The 20,707-nt window shown below is 40.1% G+C and overlaps 1 protein-coding gene across 1 annotated transcript; it reads left to right on the top strand.

Annotated features, from left to right (window-relative positions):
* Positions 1-3,698: 3,698 nt before the first annotated feature.
* Positions 3,699-20,703, top strand: LOC113680587 (uncharacterized). The gene is made up of 19 exons (XM_027197621.2): positions 3,699-4,051; positions 5,877-5,964; positions 6,413-6,533; positions 7,128-7,227; positions 8,352-8,468; positions 8,665-8,781; positions 9,112-9,272; positions 10,025-10,289; positions 10,463-10,588; positions 10,979-11,170; positions 11,692-12,050; positions 12,637-15,031; positions 15,362-17,002; positions 17,391-17,513; positions 17,787-17,912; positions 18,278-18,470; positions 18,871-19,145; positions 19,248-19,425; positions 19,850-20,703. The coding sequence occupies exons 2-19, from the start codon at positions 5,880-5,882 to the stop codon at positions 20,080-20,082; spliced, it is 6,807 nt and encodes a 2,268-aa protein (XP_027053422.2). The 5' UTR covers positions 3,699-4,051; positions 5,877-5,879; the 3' UTR covers positions 20,083-20,703.
* Positions 20,704-20,707: the final 4 nt, after the last annotated feature.

The following is a 20,707-nucleotide window of genomic DNA, read 5'->3' as shown; positions in this document are numbered from 1 at the left end:
ATGCAAGGTCACCAATAAAATTACATTTCAGGTTTACGCAGTTTTTCGTTCTCTGGCTCTTTTCCGAGAATGTTACCAAAGAAACCCCGAATTTTCCTGATTTGAAAGAGTTGAAGATTTGAAGGAGGTTCGATTTTAAACTGATAAAACCTCATTGTGCAGCAATTTGTTTTGAATCTTTTTAGTTGACTTAGCAACCTTGTCACTGTCATGGATGGATATAATTGTTTAGCCAACCTAGACCTATCTACTGCAAGGTAGAGTTATTGTTTTTCCCAACCAGCGAAACTAGCGGCTTTGTGCTCGCTTTGAAGCGTTATGCAGCGTATCCCTTAAAACGAGCGGCGAAGTGCGCTACATGGGGTTTGGGACTGAAATAGTTTATAATAAACTTTTGTGCTTCGTCGGCGGACCAGTAAAACGCTGAGTTGCATATAAATTATCTCGACATAGAGGTTGATAAATACCTCTGACTGATCGAGTAAGAGGTCCGAGAATACGAAGTAAATAAGATATCTATTAAATCGATCTCTGGGTTCAAATCTAGGGGAAATATTTCAATTCAAACAAATTTTTGAATGCGGCCGGCCGTACAGAGAAATACAGCCTGCTAAATTGACCAGTCATAGCACAGGCAATGACTGAGAGATATAACAGTGTTAAATAAACCACGCAAGCAAATTAAATAAAGCTGACATTTCACGCATTAGACCTTCCTCGAACAAATGCAACAACACAAGTTTAGAATCATAGGAGAAAAAAGTCAATTGTGACTTGTCTAATCAGGGTCTAAATTATAGGGGGTAATTTGCCGAGACAGGATTCCATTAATGAATCCTGACCGTCGAGAGTCACAAGGAGGAGAGAGAGCAGTGTATGGCGCATAAAATGTTCTGTGCAATTGCAAGACAAGAGGCATGTGCGGTGTATCCAATCAAAATCTTAAAACAATGTTGGAGTTCGTACTATTGTTAAGTTTTAGGGATGATTTCTGTCACAATTCATGTTTTACGAAATTTTGGCCCAAAGCCGATCTCACACAATGCTCTTAAAATAACAGTACCGTAGTCCACGCATCGACTGGCAAAGAGCTCACAGAAGGAAAAGAAGAAATTAGAAGCTAAAACAGATGAGTCAGATGTTGGAAGCACCGTAATTACCTTGGAATGAGACTGTGAAAGGAGAAGTGTGAAAGAGAGCAGTGAGCTGAAAGGTACTTTGGTGCAAGAGTAGTGTAAGAGCAAGCGTCTGGCAGAGGGCCCAGAAGTAAGACGTTTTGTAGCAGGTGACGTCGCCCCTTTGTGCGGTCGCCCTAAGTCCGTTACATCCCAAGTGAAGTTCTATAGCTCTGAAGTATGGTTGCCTCGCCCTCAACTTTTGATCTAAGTTCAACATGGTTTTCAGATTCACTTGGGGGCAACTGGAACTTGGGGCAAATATGCAAGGGGTAACGTCATCTACATCCAACGTTTCGTATATGTTCTGTCGATTTTTTGTAAGTCACAGCCATCAACCTGGATACCAAGACCCTCATACCTTTAATTCATCTCTGAGGGTAGACTTTTACCAGTGAGTGTAAACTGTGGAGGAGAAAGGAAGAGAACACTGAAATGTTTTGTGAGTTTAACAACAATTGTAAGGAAAAAGGCATTTCAAATTTAACTGCCAAACTGCATTTGAGTATTTGACAAATCATAAAAACATAGGAAGAGGTAGAATAGGGTGCAAAGACAGGTGGGTGTTGGGTCATGTAGATAAATAATGGACTTCATGAGGTTTCACTGGTGACATCAGTGGTATTTAGTAATAATCTAATGTACTGAAGTCAGAAACTGCATATGAAAGTTTTACAGACATTTTGGAGATTGGTGAGTCGAGTGCAGCACGTGCTAAGTGGAGCCTAGATTTTCTGGAAGATGATGAAGGCCAGGATAGGGAGGGTCAACCTTAGCCTGAAATGAATGTTAAACATAACCAAATAAAATACATGTGGGCTTAAAAATGGTTTCTCATTATTAACACTGGCCTGCTTCAACAATCATAAAATTGGTTGATCTTATGGGATATAACACTTTTGCTAGATGTCCAAACCTGTCTGAGAATGAAAACTACAAAATAAAGCATGATTGGATTTCTGAAACAAGAGTAGAATCCCGCTAACTCAAACACAGTTAACTCTGCCTACACCCCCATGACTCAAACAAGAACTGATTCTCCTTATCCTATTTTTTAAATCATTTACTATCAACTAACATGAAACCCTGTTAACTAGAATCATTTCTTGCTTCTTTTTTTTTCTCCATAAGTTTCATTTAGCCAAGTTCTACTGGGTTAATGAGTGTTGAGACTAGCCTTAACTGATGTGAGTCTTCTACGACTTCTTGCTGGCAGATCCTAAAAGAACAGGATGACATGTTCAATCACCCTTCTTCATCCTTTGTTAGGGAAGCAAGCAAGGAGCTTTCAAAATTCTCTCTGGGGAAACTTCCTTCACCACCAATTATTATTATTATCATTATTAGTTTATCACTGTACTTATCATTATCATCAGTTTCCTTCCATAAAATGGGCCAATTTCTTATTTTCCAGGCCCATCACCAAGTACAGACTCTTATTTTGGGTACATCCCATGTTCTGGATCTCCATTAAAACCAAGCATGACAATTTTGCATAACTGGAAGATAATTATCCAGAGATTAAAAGTCAGAGTACTTAGAAAATTTGGAAAAGACTCAAGTTATCTAATTCCCATACCCATATGAAGTAGATAGTGGCCATTTGTACCGTCTAGGATAACAAACGTTCCATTCAGGTAGCACAGTGGTCATATGCAAATAACACAGTAGTCAATCTTTTTGGATCGGACGGACACCTCAGGCAAACAGGTTTTATATTTCAGAGGCTTCAAAAGGTCACAATCCTGACTTGTGATCTGTGATTGCCATCTATTTTGTTCGCTTTTCCTTTGTCTGCGACATCAGTTCTTTGGGTGACATCAAAAGATTAGCGAGTTACCACTGACAACAACTTTATGATAAAAACAATAGCTTTCCACCTGGTATGATAATTTAACTTATCTCATATCACCACAGTTCACTCTTGATGATGTAGCTACATGGAAAAATCAATTCTTGTTATACAGTTTCTGTTTCACTCAATATAAATGACCATTTCGTCTTAAAACCGATCTATCAGCAAGTTCACAGTTTTCTACACAGTTTCTTAATATATGCGCCGTTGTCAAGTCTTACAAAAACGGCATACAATACCCGAAAACAAAATTGACTCGTAAAGGATGCAAGTCTGGATGGTTGACTGTGTAACGTGGCATTTCGTATTGGGCTGGCCGTTAAGCTTTCATGCTCTTTTTGTCTGAATATCCTCGTCGGCAATAAGCTTAACATTTCGGCTCCGTTTCGAATGAGCCCAAATTGCGTGCAGTCCGAGAAATCCCAATGCATAACATAGGATCACCACATTTCTTTTTCCTTTGGGTGTTGCAGGATTCAAATACTGAGATAATCTACCGAACAGAGATTGTTCAATGATTTTCTTTTCGCCTTTGTCCGCCATAATCTAAAAGTTGAAAGCGGAAAGTTATTTTTGAAATCGCGTGAGGTGGATTGCGAAATAACAAAATACGTCAGGCGCTATATATCAGACCTCGGTTACCAAGCTTACAAACGCTACCCCACCCCGGATAGGGCATGTTTTTTCCCAACAACAGAGCGATCAAGCAGCATTCCGCTAAGCTGTAACCACGATCGCTTGGGTGATTTGTGTAATTAATGTTGTTTTAAGAGTTTCCGACATACTTCAAGTCGTCACTTTCTGACAGCTACCATGAATCGTCTTTTGTGAAACATCAGGCACGGGTTGACGCCTTGGAACAGAGTAATTTTGGGACGAAGCTAATAGAGGTTCGGAGTTGATCGGAATTATGCGTGCCTAATAACTAAGGTACGGTGTTGTTGAAGAGTGAAGATCATGTTTTATTTCGACACCCTTCAGCGAAAAGGTTATTGAAGAGGAAAAGAGAAAGATCTAGGCGGTAAGTCATGGTTGTGTTTGAAACTGATGCGTGGCATTTCAGATATTTCCCCTTGCCCAAAACAGAAACACTGTGTCCTATCCAGCTCAAAGTTTGCAACCTCTAGGCAGGGAAATTCAGGATATAGCAAAATAACGCACAAGGAGTATCATGCAATGTCCTTAAGGATATTGTTATGACTCCATATATCAACAAGGTGTACTCTCTCGAAAATGGGCTAAATGTCAGTAAATATTACTTCAAAATATATCCAGTAGAGTGCATGCTATGTTAGTAAAATATTAAATGTTATTCTTTAAATAAACAAAAAGAAGGTCGATTATTGGTTTTGTATTTATCCATGATCATGCTATTATTTAATCGGTCTTGGCAATTATTTCTTAAAGCGTGATTGAGTCATATTATTTTACATTTCGATGAGGTGAGTGATACCCAATGTTCAGATCGCTACATGTAGCAAGTGAGGTTGAGGAACTTGCTTGATGACCATTGTGTCCGGCTTTGCGGTAGGCCGTTAATTTGTTCGGAACTTTCAAGTTGGTGACAAAAGGTGTTTAATGGGTCAGTGATTCTACACAAATCACTCCTCTATGACAAATGGCTAAAGAATCTGTGTTCTTTGGTGAAAGATTATCGCCTTCTTTTTGCTGCTACTATGATCTTTCGTACAAAATTTCCAATCATGCACGTTATTTACTTTTTTGTCACTGTGATACAAATAGCTTATCTTATCTACAGACAAATCCTGAATAGTGTAGTCAAAGAAGATTTTACACCGCTAAATAATATTTTACTGGAATGTGACATAATTTGAACTTCATGTGGTCAGTAAGGGTGTTATTTTCTTACTTGTGGCTGGTGCAACCCTTCCTTTCTAATGTTTACGTGTAAAGCTACATGTAGTTCTCATGAGATGACGACAAGCTGGTTATCATAGTCCTGAGAATTTGATTATTATTGTAATTTTTAATGATTTTTTGAAATTCTTAATGTTTCAAAATTGTAACAAGAAGTTATATCTACCGATCACTGCAGGAATGCCAATAGGGGAAATATTTGAGCATGTCAAAGTGCATGTTTTTGTTGTTTTATTTCTATTTTTAAATTTTTTAAAAAAATATTTTTGCTTTAAGTCTCCTGTGATAGATTTGAACATAAAAAGAAGCAGTAAATTTTCAATATACAAACAAATAAGCTGATGAATAAAATTAATATAATTTATAGTGATGTATAAAAATTGATATTTAACAGAGAGATATGAACAATATTCCATGTGTAAATAACAAATGTATCACTGAGTGATTGAAAACAATTTTACTCAGAACCTTACTTCTTAGCTATCGTAGAGCTGCTGTTGATAACAGGATTTTTACAAACCCGCCCAATATATAGTAAAAGTTGACTGAAGAGTCAGTGTCAATATTTGTCTTTTTTTTCCAAAGATCTTGGCATTTTTTCAAACCTCAAATTTACCACCTGTTGTGACATGCTCAGTAGATAGGAGTAGAGTACAAAACAAAAGTCATTTTTTAAAAAAAATTTTCTTGGCTTGTGTCTTATTTTCTGATCTGATAGAATTATACATTGTCAAACAAATTTTTTCCAAGTCACAAGTAAAATTTGATGAATGCTTGAATGTGAAGGTAGCAAATTATTCTAATTATTAGGCATGATTTCATCTGTTCCTGAAGAGTATACTTCATATTGAACAGTTTCTGCTGAAATATTTTTTTGCAGTAATGTTACTTGTGGGAAATTAATTGAACATATGGACCATATTGATCGAGTCTCTTTGTAATGGCAAACTTCAATATTTTTCATGCAGGTGATGGGTTCAAGGTCAAAAGTTGCAGAGAAGAGGCTATATATGCCTGAAGATAGCCTTATTTCATCAGAAATTGCTGTCCTCTCAGGTCTGAGTTGATGGTGTTTGCCGATTTTTATGATATTTCACACAATTCATATCCACTACAAGTGAAGATGTTTTAAATACCTGCATACAGGGTTGTTATGGGTCATTAGCCTGCACCATGCTCTCACTCTGTGAAGACCTTTCTTTTCTCTTTTTTTTCCCATGGAACCCCATAGAACAGTTTTCCAGGCCACTTAAGAGGTGGGATCCTATTTTGAGTCATAGAATACCTTGAAAAATACTTAGATGGATATTTTAGCAAACCCAGGGAAATGCCTTAGTTATTTGGGTACATAATCATTGAACATCACATTGTTTCAAGAGCATCTTTTCAAATTTAGGTCAAGGAAAACTTTACAAAGGGTCTTGGAAAATGTTGTGGAAGGTCAATTCTTTGACTTCAAAATAGTATTAACCCTGTGCATATAATGGGATCTTTTTTTACACAGGGGGAAGTGATTTACATGGACACCCTTTGGTTATTCTACCATCTCAGCGCTATCCCAATCTTGTCCAACTTAACCAAGCTGATGTGATCAGGCTGTTGAAATACCTTGCTTTCCTCTCGAGGTTTGGCATTATTTTGCTCATCATTAAATGTACTGAGCAATTTTTTTCACTGTTTTGCTTTAAGCTCTTGTTGTCCCCATGCGATATTTTCTTTTCTCTGATTGGCTTATGGCACCTAATAAAAAAATTATTATATTGTTGTAGACATTTACTTTCAAAGTTGTTGGGATACAAAAGTTCCACTTGCGTCATTTTTTAACATTTCTTAACAACTGGTAATGTATAAATGGACAAGCCTCCATAGCCTGTTTCACGCATTTAGTTAGTGAAATAGAGCAAAATAATCAAAACACTCAGCTGCCCTTTAGGCCTTTACTATCAGTTTTTGTTGTATTTTAAAAATGCCTACAACAGGCTCGCCTATTTGCAATGTTCATTTGCTACTTGTGGCTCTTCTTGGGCCAGAAAGGCTTTTACAGAGTTAAATCAGTGCACCAGATTTCATTTGAAAAGGGAAACGCAGTTTAGAAAGTGATACTTCTTTCCTATAAGTAATGGCTCACAGTTGCAAGTTATTATCTTGAAATATGAATTACAAAGTATATCTTATGCAGTGCTTTTAGGAACATTATTTATTAAAGTTGTATTTGCTAGGTCTTGGTACAAAGAGGCTGGTCTCTCCCTTCTTCTTGACTTCCGCAACTCCAGGACAGCTGATATCAAGCATATTGTAGAATTGATTCAGATGTTCCAGGTTTGTCCAACCATTACAGAATTTAAGATAATTTGGCTTTACCAACTGATCATGTGTTCATAAGCCTTCAGAGCAAATGTCCTTTTACTCTGATAAAGACCCAATGCTCAAAACATCAGCTTAGAAACTCACAACCCTTTCACTCCCAGATCAAATTTTTAATTCTCTTTACTGTCAACCATACAATTCTTTTGATGTAATTCAGAGAATTTAGCATTGGATCTACTAATTATCCCCAAATTGATATATTTCTTTTTTCTCACTACTTGTCTGCTTGATATTGTATTGATACTGTTGGGAGAAATTCTGTCTTCATCACTCATGGGAGTTAAAGGGTTAATGGTGACCAGTTTACATCATCAACTCAGTTGATTAAACCAAGTATCTTAATTATCTTGCTATACTCCTCTGCTGACGCAGCACCACAGTTTCTTTAGAAACCTACCCCCTTTATTTATTGCAGAATTTAGTTAGGTTTGGTCTATCCCCATAGAATTTTAAATTACAGGGTGGGGCTTAGGTAGGCCATAAACTTTTAATCAGTGGAGATTGCCTCCAGAGATTGTCTCTAGAGAAAACTTGTTTTTCAATTATAAATTGAGAGCACCATATTTGTCAAAATAACTTAATTGCCTGGGCTTCCTGTTGTAAAGACTAAGTTTTAAATTTGGTCGCGGTCGTCGTTTATCTTTCAAAAGGCACCTCCGGCGTTTCTGCGTAGGCGCTGGTTATCTATTAAATCAATCAGCCGATGACCTCTCACGGCTCGTCTTTCCCATCATATTATTAGTAATCGAAACGATTCGAAATAGTGTTGGGTTTACTCCTAAACTCGTATTTTTTTTTTTTTTGTTCAACAATGCTTAGAATGAACACTAAAAGTAAGTTTATCGTTGAAAATTGGCATTTTAAAGGTGAGGAACGATTAAGAGAACTAAGTGAATTCCAGGAGGTGTTGTTGGTCTCACTTCGTGAGATTGAGTCACGGAACCAGTTACTTACAAGTAAACGCTTGTTCTCTGTTTGGTAACGCTCCCATCATAGAGGGAACCCCATGTCAAAGCCACTGCGGCTTCTTGTTCTCTTATTTCTATTGATTATTGTGCACAATGTACACATTGCAGAATGACAGCAGATCCATCCAAAGTATGTACATTATTTGCCCCGAAGATAAACAAGTGAAGAAACAATTGAATAGAGAAATCCACTCTCGCCAGGAAAGAGGACAGCTTGATTTTCAGGTATTGTCACCCCAAGAATGCTATCAACATTGTCATTATAACATTTCATAATTGAGTTGTAGTTCATTCTTGAAGAGAGGTTTGGTTGATCCTACTAATTCATTTCTGGAATATTTGACCATAGCGATGAGAATTGCACTTTTTGCATCACTTTACGTAGGCAAAGTAGACTGCTGTGTGTATATTTTATTTTCAGACAGAACAGGTGAATGGCACAGGAAACCTCTTGACCTTCATAGATGCCAGCCAATTGCCTCCGTCCTTTGGAGGAACACTGTCGTACGATCATAAAGCATGGATCAGACTGCAAAAAGTACGGCAAGTGCACTAAAGATTATAATTAAGAGCGTATTGAGCATAAGGCGAGGCGGATGCGCAACTCTCGAACATAATTATCTGGGTTGACCCAAATGGGTATTAGGTTCGCCACATCTAAAATTCGACGTTTGAACTGTACTTAGCATGCAGTGCTACCTTCATACATGCGAGAGCTCTAGAGGTCCAATCTTGTTGTCTTCCAAGCCAGAAATGGCTCGCAAACATTGAGGGGGAAGGTCAAAAGTAATCTCCTTTTCGTTCACAGAATCCTCAATTTTTTGTCTATAGCCACTGACGTTTTGTTCTGTATACTTCCCTGTTAAAGAAATTGGAAGAATTCTATTTTACTTCTGAATACGTCATGAACCACCTTCCAAAAGCTGTGGTTGAGATGAAATCTTTAAAAAGAATGCGCACGAAGAAAGAACTTTCTGGTGGTGATCTGGTGCTGCAGAGAACAGAGACTAAAAGAGCTCAGATAAAACGGTGGGGTGTTTCAGAAAATATATCATATACATTGTATTAGCTGTAATCTCGCCATCCCTTTAGAAGTAGCAGTTTTGTCTCAGGTGTTTCGTCGAATGTGGTTGCCTACAGACCAGTTTTCAATTGAGTGTCAAAAGTAATCCATTATTGCTTTGGCTTTGCTTAACTTTGCTTTGCGATTGGTCCAGAAAACTCGCGCCATCTTCTCAACCAATCCGATTCAAAACCGAAACCAATCATGATTTGGTCACTCGCGTTTTCCCGCCTTTCATGCAATTTGCCTTTTTTTTACTTGGTCGGAGTTCTAATTGGCTTAAGATGATTTCAACCTTCGCTCCGATTGGTTGCTGTGGTGACCAGTTACACCCACGACTAGTTGAAATAAATCACGATTTAATCGCTTGATTGTACCCGCGCCTCCAGTAGTTTGCTCTTTTTTACAGTGAATACTGGCCACAAAGCCACGACCCCCTTTACAGGCACCCTCCGACACTGACTGTTTCAGTGAAAGAGAAAAATTGAAGCTGGAAGTAGGGCTGGAAGGGAAAGCTCGAAACGGCTGCTGTAAAAATCGTTCGAGACCCTTGAGACAACTGCTAGAATAAGTTTGCGAGAACTTGAACTGAAAGCAAATCCAAATTTTGGTGGCCAATTTCGTTAAATTCTTCCTTTACTAAATTAATGTCACTCGAAAAATTTTAGGATGTGAACAGAAGAAAATTATTTCTATTTGTATTTTTCCTTATTTGTAGTGATCTGACTCTTGATTCCGCTCTCGAGGAGGTGCATCATTTAAACGAACTGTCACTCAGACCCCAACATGACAGGACGTTCTCAGTGATGTCAAAGAAACCGCAGTTTGCTCCAATGATGGAGACAATCAAGCCATACCGGGACAAACTCATTCAGGCCAAGCGGCAACTTGAGGAAGCCTGGAACGGAAAAATTTCGTCACAACCGGTTGTAACTAGTTCTCAATATGATGACGTACATGAGTTGAGAGAGAACCTTAGTCGGGTGGGTAATAGCAGTTCCCAGTTTACTAACCGCGAGTTTCTTCTGAAGAGGAGAAATAGTTGTGGCGAAGCATTTGTTTAATTTCTGATAATAATGTTGGAAATGATTTGCTAAATTATCAAGATGCAGACGTTGACGTAGTTTTTTCGAAATGTGGTGTTTTCTGGTTGCAGTTAGTGAAGTGGATTCGTGGTGATGCTGAAGATCAGTTGAACTTATTCTCCCAAGGATGTGTCTCTCTTCGCACAGCCAATCAAAACAAAGCAAAGTTTGACCGCGAGTTTCATCCACTGGCGAAGGTTCGATAATTCGTCGTCTCATAATGCCAATAATAGTTTTGTTTTGTGTTGTTTTTTCTCAGCCGTCATCGCCTCAGTAGTTCACGTGGGTGTCGAGAAAAATGACAAAAGTCTTTTATTGGGGAATTAAGAAAAAAGTAACACGGAGACAAGTAATGAAATTAATGTTTAAACAAATCAAATGATTATAAACAGAAAATAAATAAATAAACGAGTCGCAGTTTTGTCGTCTTCAGTTTTGATAAGGAGTCTGTTACCTATCTATAAAGCGAACAAAAGGAGAACACATGCGAGGCTTGTTCGCTATATTGGTTTATGCGCACGATATAAAACAAAACTGAAGAAAGTGCGCTTGTTGTTAGCAAACCAGATGTTTTTGTTATCTTTCAGGAAGTCTTAACGCAAGGTAGAGAGTTAGCTGAGAGAGCCAACGAAATGAGCACAAGAAATCTGCGAGATAAGAGACCGCTTCAAACAGCGTCTAAAGTTCTACTGTCAGATCTGACAAGCTTTCGTAGTAAAGTCGAAAACACCAAGAAATGGTTGGAAGATTCCGTTAATTTTTACAACCTTTTAGCGAAGGTAGAGTTGAACAAGAAAATAGACTTTAAATTCACATTTTTATTTCTTTCTATTTTTAGGTGAGCGGACTGAGGCTAGTGCGATGCCGCGGCGAGAGGAAGGGGAGCGCGAACGGCGAGCCACGCACGAAACAAGTAGCGCGAAAATGTTTATCTTGTTCCAACTCCTACTCACGACCCGCCCTTCGCTATTACCTCGCGTTTGCTTAAAAAACTAGACACTGACTCAGAAATCTACTGGAACTGATCCTATAACGAGGTTTAATACAATCAATTCCCGGTAAATTTAGCCCTGAGAATTTAGTTTGTATTAAACAATTTTCCTTGGTTGTAATTTTTCTTTCTGCCACTGTCTTTCTGCCTGGAAATGTGTTGATGATGTAGGGAAAGATTTATTTTGGATCACTCCTGGGAGTTAAAGGTCAAGCAAGTAAAAGTCACTGTACTCTCGTCTTTTACTGAAGGTAGTGAATAATTGTATAAGATAAAGAGAATGGAACACTTTTTAATCGGTTTTAACAGGCAGATATGTGGTATAGTAAAGCTGCCGAGTTTTGGCCGTCAAACTCGACCTCCAGCAAAAGTACCAGCAGCTCTGTGTTATCTCCTGCTTCTAATGGCGACTTACAACAGCATGAAGATAGATTGTCAAGGTTCCTTGCAAAATTCCCACCCCTCTCCTCTAAGGAACTTTTGCAGTTAGAATCATTCTTGGAAAAGGTCCCGGATACTAAGCAGAGGAACCAGGCCAAGTTGCTGATTCACCGTTGTAAAGAACTGGAAAAAATTATCCGAGCCCGCGAGACTCACTTAGTGGTTGGGAATGGAAGAGGGGGAGCTGGGGACAACAGGAAAGCTGAAGTTACCGATCGAAGTTCAAGGTTTAGTTTGAAATGCAACTGTTTATTTTTTAATGAAGGTTTGGAGAGACAGAGAGAAATAAATGGATTGAAAATTATGTTAAGTGTCCAAAAAGTCACATTCCAGTTTTGGTGAAAGGTTACTTATCAAGGCCACTTGACATGACGAGCAAGTTTTAATTGAGTATAGAAAGTAGTCCGAGATTGCATCTTCTTGAGGCAGCTGACTTGTTTTTACTTTGAGTTCTCCTTGGCTCTACAAGGTATTTTCCGTTCTTCTGATTGGCCATTGTGACTACTGGGGTTTTTGTTTTTTCGAAAAGCACTCTTAATAGTATTGAAGGGCTTAATTACGGGAAGTTCTTTTCCAGTTGTTTTTCTATGCTTTTGAATACAGCAAACAAAAGGAGTCACCTGCAAGTGCGTTTGTTCATAAAAACTTATCACTGTAGATGCGGCTGTAGTATTACGCGAATAGGACCGAATGTAAAGCAAGTGCGTTTGTTCATAAAAACTTATCACTGTAGATGCGGCTGTAGTATTACGCGAATAGGACCGAATGTAAACCTCACTTCAACAGTTATATTCTTTTCATCTTCAATTTCAGGAGATCCACTGGTCAGGTCCTAGATGAACCTTATTACAGTAGAATCGAAGACCTCCATGGTAGAATCACGAATAACAAGGATGTGTCGCACTACCCAAGGCCAGGTGACCGTTCCTCATCTCCAGGGAACCTCGTTCTCCCAACCCCTCCCAGGAGTCGACCCTCATCAGCATTGAACGGTACCGTGAGGGACTCGGAACGAAAGCAGTATGGCGGTCCAGAGCGGAGGCTACAATCCAAAACTCTAGATTCGCACCAGTCCTATTCTATGAACAATGTGGGGCGCAGAGTTACAACGGAGGGATCAGAAAGCCAAACCTGTCCACCTGGGGTGACTGGCAGATACCTGAAACATAATGGTGGAATGGGACCTAGAGATAGCCTGGACGGGTGGGCGGGGTACAAACATTCTCCCAAAAGGGAAATTGTAAGGAATGAAGATGTGACGTCTAACTCGTCCGTAGACTCCCAAGTGGCAACTCAAAAAGTTGCGCCGAGAAAACCAGAGCGGAAAAAACTTAAAAAGTCCCAGCAAACATCGAGTAAGATGGAGCACTTAATTCAGGAGCAAACGAGACTTGAAAAAGAACTCGAGCAACTTCAGAAAATGCGCGAAAATTTTGTTCCTCCACTTGATTTACGACAGTTAAATACAAACTATATGAACTGGTCAGTATTGCATGACGAGTATTGTCCGAGCGAAAAAATAGTATCAAGTTCTTATCCAAGGAGAAGTGACCAGATCAAAAGATTGTCGAGTTCAAGAAGTCAAAAAATGGTAGATGATTTAACTTCCAGTCCCACGCACTCAACTGCTAGACCGGAACTGACGTCGGATGATTCAGTGGACCGTGAAGTGGAAGGGTTACTCAGAGAAGTGTCGTTGTTGAAGGAGGAGGAGGATGACACAGCGCCACTAAAACATACTTATCTTTCACCAGAAAGTTCGAATGTCCTACACAGGAGTGACCTTCAACGATCGTCATCAGAGATGCTTCTGAACGGCTATCGCACAAGCATGCACGATCCTGATATTACAAACAGCCACGTTCAGCAAAGCAATTTTACATCACTTCAAAATAATCCGCAAATTTTCTCCGCACAGAGAAATCAACCGGCAGCCCATAGCGTATCACTAGATAAGGTTCAACACTTTTGCTTGTTAAAGAAACAGGAGATGTACTGGATGAACCAGATCAGAAGTCGGCGACATATCCTTTCACAGAAACTCGATACTCTTGTTCGGCAAGATGTAGAGGAGCAATATTTTTACTCGCAAGAGGAGCTCAGTAAAACGGAAAAAGCCATCGCAGATTTATTTCAGTCTTTATCCCATCAAGAAGTACAATGGTTGCTGAAAAACGGCATGGTGTCTTCGAATCCGGATTATGCGCGCTCACCGCATAATATGCACGCGTTGCAGACCAATAATTACGTAAATCCTTCGTTACCTTTCAATCAGTTTGGCCATCAGTTTCAATCTCGACAGCAACACCAGCATGCTCTTACTCCTGTCGCTCCAGCTCCCTTAGTAAACGGTTCACATACACCACAAATTTTTAGATGTCAGTCAACAAATCCTGTGTTACATACTTCGACAAATGCTCCTCCGTTGTACGTTTTTGGTTCAGAAAATACAGCAAGAGTGAATAATAGTTATCATTCCCAAGACGTTACAAATGCATCAGCAATGACTTTTGTTAAGCCTCCTTCTTCCAATAAAGAAACCCAGACTTTAAATGGTGGCTATCAGATTCAAAATGGAGTGGATTTCGATCCTAGGTTAAGACACGAAGTGAAAACGCCCGAGACAATGGAAAAAGCCAATCTTGTTAGGGAACCGATGGATGTGGGCGTTAGAACTCATGATTTTAGTGGGCAGCACCTTGAAAACGAAAGTTCTGCGGCAAGGAAGCTTCCGGAACCTGGTACTAGTAAGCACATAATTAAGGCTGTTGATTCTCATGTCCATCCGGAAGATGATGAAAGCTTGGAACGAGATCTTGAAGCACCTGTCGGTCGTACGATTGTTGAGCAACGAAGCAAAAGAGTCGGAAAGCAGCCTGTGCAAGTCGTGAACAACAAAGATGTTCACTCTAATACGGATGACGGGCAAAAGCCCGTTTTCAAACAAGCAAGTTTTGACGATCACGAAGTCGTGAAACTCAAGGCAAAGCTAGAAGAAGAACAAAAGGAATTACAAGATAGTCTCAAGAGAGAACAGAACAAATTTATGGAAGAACAGCGTCGGTTAAGGGAGGAAGAAGAAAGGCAGAACGAATGGATCAGACAGCAAAAAATAGCGGAACAAGAGAACCTAGAGCGCAGCCGTCAGAGTCCAGCTAAAAGTGTAGAAGCGGCTCAGGTGGAAGAAAAAGACTGGTCAGTGGACGAGGTAAGAGAATCTTTCATAGAGTGAGATTGTGAGATTCAGATTTGTGATAAGCTTTTCTTAGTTCCTCTAGCCCGAAATAAGTCAGAGAAATTTTCTACTTTCCCTGGAGAGGATATCTGTCCATCAAAGTTTACTCCCCCCTCTCCCCCTCTTTAGCAATTCGTCAGGTTTTCCCTGCAAGTCAATGAGAGTAAATTGAGGAACGGATCACGATTACTAGATCAAGGCTTGAAGCCAAAGTCGAGCCTTCAACAGTGCCTCGACGTTTTCGTCTTTCAATAACCATCGGTAACATAACTGACCCTCGTACATTAATTTTGTTGTTGTCAGGAGCGTGAGTCAAGTGACAGAGAAGTCCAGGATATCCGCCAGAAACGCCTCTCATATTTCCGATCTAGAACGAACACCGAACCAGTTGACGAGGTCAGCGGAGCAGAGGAAGCAATAAATGCAGAATCACAGCAGGATTTAAATGATAATGGTGGAAAGGAGAACGATGCGGAGGAGATTGAGATGTACGACCAAAAACTACCCCAGCAGTCGAAGGTTCTGTCAAACGAGAAAGAAATTGTTTTGGAGGAAGGGCGCTCCAAATCGAACCCACCCAATCATGATCGAAATTCGTCTTTCACAGAAAGCCAGCTGGAGGATATTGACATTGAACAATGCGATTTTGTGAGCGAGGAGAGTAAAATTTCACCAGAAGATGAACTCATAGAGCTGCTTAAGTCTGGATCTATTGATATGTCTTCGCCAGATCATTCGAGAGACAGTTCCGAAGTACCCGAAGATGATCAACTGGTGTCTTTGGATGTAGTCGAAGACGATCATGTGGAATATTCGGATGTATCCGAAGATGATCAACGCATATCTTCGGACCTACCCGTTGACGATCATGTGGAATCCTTGGATATACCCCAAGGCGATCAACTGGAATCTTCAGCGACTAACTTAGGTTGGTTTTCCTCAGAAGGGAGGGGAAGTAATTTTGTGGAGTTAAATTCTTCTGTTTTTACAAACGCTGAACCGAAATATGGGGCCGAGTCGGATAGTGATGAAGATGTGATAGAGAGATTTGATGCCAGCCTTCATGAGGAAGAGCCGCAGGATTTCAAAGATAATGTCAAGGTTGATTTAAAAGAAAATGAACACCTGTCAAGTGAACAGCAAATCGAAGATGTCATTGACCAAGGCGGAGACGATGAATCGGAAGACACTCTGTTATCAGACAGCACCGCTAACATCCGGGAACTTGTCGCGAGGTTGGGAGAGATTGAGGACGAGATGAGTGACAGCGGAGATGAGGGAATGGGAACGAGAGAAATGACGAAGAAATCTTCAGACGAAGAGTTCGAGGAAATCGAAAGATTATTGTACGAGGAAAAAGCCCGCATTGAAGCTGAGAAAGATAGCATGCGGCTGGCTAAGGAATCGGTCAATGAATCTTCTGATGATGAGTTTGAGCGGCTCGAGAAAGCGTTATACGAACAGAAGGCTCGAAGCGAAGGTGATAACGAAGGTGATGACTCGCCTCAAGAATTAACAAAGACGGCTTCTGACAAAGAATTGGAGCAACTCGAAAAAATGGTATTCGATTCAGAACCTGCTAAAGAGTTGAAAAAAGGAGAATACCCGCAAAAACGTGACGGTGCCATGAAGAACCAATCAGAAGTCGTTAAACGTTCAAATCATGTCGCCTCATTTCCGAACTTTCCTGTTTCTACGAGAAAAGCCGATGAAGAAGACGATCTTCTTGATATTATTGGCTCTAGCGACTCTGACGACACACTGAGTTCAGGAGATGAGGAAGATCAACCCAAACTTGTTGTCGCCGAGGCTTCCGATGACCGAGAGACACTGGGCTCTGATGAAGAGGAGAAAGTCCCGGTGTTGTGGACTGTGTCAGCTCGTACCAGTGCCCCCGCACCGCCCGTGAGCGCGGCAGTTGCGAGTGAACACAACGTCGCGTTTGTGAGTATCAGACTAAATGAACTTGTAACGAAAAAAATTTGAAATCATGTTTGTTTAAGGTAGCAAATGGCAAAAGGGAATGGAGGATATAGGGGAAAACCAAGTAAAAATAGCGAGATTGCAAACAATGCAGACTACTAATGCAACCGTGCATTTTTTTACTGGTTGCGCCGTTCGTAGCATATTGTTTTGAATATATCTAAACTGTAGTATGAGTTCGTTGGCCTGTGAGGCGCGCCATGCTGAATTATTTAGTGTACTCTCGATTTAATTGTGAATCTGAGCCGTAAGGCGTGCATTGGTATAGTTTATTTTGATGCAGTCTACGGCATTTGTTAACTTGAAACAAAGTGATCTTTTGACGAACAGTTAATGTTTTGCTTCACAGGAGCGTAGTGGAGGAGTTGTAGCAGTAATCGATAATGGCTCCGGTTTTTGTAAAGCTGGCTTCTCCAATGAACAGCAGCCACGCGTGGTTTTCCCAGCAGTCGTTGGTAAACCTCGACATCAGGTTAGTTGGAAGCCATAGTCGATTAAAAAAGAGGAGGAATTCTTGCGGAAGCATGTTTTTGTAAATATTATCTAATTATATGGTCAACAAAAGCCGGTGCAGGACAACTTAAATTTGTTCTTTACACGTTTGCACACGTCCACGTGGGAACTCTTTTTCACTGAGATAGTTTGGTTGTTGATTAATGAATGAAGGCAACTGAAGATTAATATGTGGTTGAAATTAAAAAGATAAATCTTTAAAACCAGTCCTTCTTTGGTTTAAATTTTTCAGGAAGCCATGATGCAAGATTACAGAGATTACTATGTCGGTGATGAAGCACAAAGCATGCGCGGTGTGTTGACTCTCAAGTACCCGTTGGAGCATGGGATTGTAATGAACTGGGATGACATGGAATCGGTTTGTTTCTATCGTTGTTCTCTTTGCGATATTAGTTTACTGCCCGCCTAAGTTTTCCTTTTAGTTGATTAAAGTGCTCTTGTGGGCTTTGGCTCATGTGTCAATGTGCCTTTTTGTCTGTGTGACTGTCTGTCTTATTTCTTGGAAAGAGGGCCAACTTTAATTTTTAAGCAGAATTCCTATGATTTTTACTGCTGCAAGGATTCTGCTCTCGAGCGAGAAGCAGTTGAGATTTTTAACTATTTAAGATCTACTTACAAGGCTTATATTCGTGCGCAGTGTTCCCAGTTAGCTCAGAGGTGACGAAACATCTGAACTTCTTTGTATCTATGTATGTATTTATTTTTCAGTTTTTTTAATCACAGATTTGGGGTCACACTTATGACCAGCTGCGGGTCCTGTCCCAGGACTACCCGGTCATGTTGACAGAGGCGCCCTTGAACCCAAAGTACAACAGAGAGCGTATGCTACAGATCATGTTTGAGACATTTGAGGTGCCATGTCTGTACATAGCTGTGCAGGCTGTCATGGCCTTGTATTCTACGGGACGAACTACTGGTAAGTATAGATCAAAGTATATATTTTACATTATCCTGGTAGTGAGAGATACATGATGAGTTGTGAACAACTAAGGTGTTTCCTTCAAGACAGGGCTTTTCCACACCTCCCCCTCCCCCCTTCCCCCCCCCCCCCCCCAAGACAGAACGCTCTCGTAGATCTTAGAGGATCTTGTAGGAACCAAACCTTTGTCAAAAATTTGCTCACGTGGATAGCTGATGAGACGAAATGCTGGTAAAATTTTATGTAACATCTAAAAGAATAGATACAATCATTATAAAAATAACTTTTTTGAGAGGGATAACTGTAGATTCAAGGCCTTTATGAAAGATTTATTCTCTTAGGAAAGCCCCAGCTTCTTTATTCTGTTGAGGACTTCTTTTTCCCCCTTGTCACTCAGGCACCGTTTTCGACTGCGGTGACGGGGTGAGCCATACTGTTCCAGTTTATGAGGGCTACTGGCTCCCTCACGCCACCCAGAGAATGGACCTCGCGGGAAGGGACCTCACCAAGTACATGATGAGAATCCTTACGGAGCGGGGTTACTCGTTTACGACCACAGCGGAGAGAGAGATAATACGCGACATTAAGGAGAAACTTGCCTATGTGGCCCTTGATTTTGAGCACGAACTGCAGGAGTCTGAGACAAGTGACAAATTTGAGGAGTTATATATGGTATGTTATGGACTTAAGTTCGTGGAGCTCCTTTTGTGATCAAATACCGCTCTTACTTCACCGCACGGTAAAGATGAAATCCTTTCTCTTGTTATTCCACAGCTTCCTGATGGTCAGTCCATACGCGTGGCAAATGAGCGATTCCGCTGCCCAGAAGTATTATTCAATCCCAGCATGCTTGGCATGGACATGGTTGGAATACACGAGTCCATTTACAACTGTATCAAGAAATGCGACATTGACATCAGAAAGGACTTACTTGAAAATATATTACTATCAGGTACGACTCACTAAGACTTGTTCGTAATTCAGCGTGAAACAGTTATTTTGATGTCATGTCTCGTGTGTACTGAAATATAGAGTGAACACCGTTGTGAAATGAGAATTTCAACATGAAGAGATGTGAAGCATCCTGCTTTGCAGGGGTCTTAAAATGGAATTTGAGTGGGTGCTATCAGTGTGGAGAAAGGGGATCAGAGCGGACATAGGTGGATATTCTTTTCTCCTTCCCCTGCCTGCACCTCTTTTCACACGTCTATCGTCCATACCCACGGCATAAATGTCTATCTTCCTCCCCAAAACTTCCTTTTGCCGTAAACAGGATAAACTTTCCAATTAGCGGTCGCCTGCCAGAAATCGTCAGCACTTCAAGTTTTCTTAAATTGCATTTAATGCCTTTCTTGATCACATATCCTCTTTTAAAGGTGGAAGTACAATGTTACCTGGACTTCCTGATCGCCTTCATAAGGAGATGTCAACTCTTGTTAATCCACGTGACCCTGGCCGGGTCAGAGTTGTCAGCCCTGATGACCGGAAGTACGCTGTATGGAGCGGAAGTGCCGTTTTGGCTGGACTCTCAACATTCCCACAGATGTGTATTTCTGTGCAGGAGTACGACGAAATGGGACCAGAAATAGTGCACAGAAAATGCTTTTGATTTTGCTGCAAAGTTTAGCTGAGAAAAACCCGAATATTGCGACTATAATAATGACTAATTCATGATATTAATGTTACAGTTATCAGGTACATGAGATGTTGATATGTAGCCAATTAATTTATGGATAGTTTTTTTTAAAAGACAAATGTTACAGGTACAGTTATTCTGCTCTATTTATTTGCCAGGTCACACAGGAAAGAAATACTACATGCACCTAGTTTAATTTAAATGCATTTTTATCAGATTTTGATCGTCATATTTTTTAATTCTTGTATGCCAGATACAACACAATTACAAGTCATAAAATATTACCATTTTGCTCGGACACTTTGATGCGCCAGCCATCAAACTTTTGTCAGGGACCCTTAACCCTTTAACTCCCAAGATCTCATTAGAAATTCTCCTTACTGTCTGCCATGCAGAGGATTTACACATCGTAAAGGACTCTGAAGTTTTTTATTATTATTATTATTATTATTAGAACACTAAATTTTTACAAACGAAATGTCATAACTCAAAAAAATATTTACCTAAGTTAAAATAGTTCCTTCTTTGTAAAGTTTATATATCACTTTATGCATAAATTTATTATAAAACAAATCGCAAAGATATTTATCAGGAGCTG

Source organism: Pocillopora damicornis, chromosome 3 (assembly GCF_964200805.1).
Source record: "Pocillopora damicornis chromosome 3, jaPocDami1.2, whole genome shotgun sequence".
Taxonomy (NCBI): Eukaryota; Metazoa; Cnidaria; class Anthozoa; order Scleractinia; family Pocilloporidae; genus Pocillopora; species Pocillopora damicornis.
The sequence above is the reverse complement of the archived record's forward strand: the minus strand, read 5'-3'. Positions and strand labels throughout refer to the sequence as shown.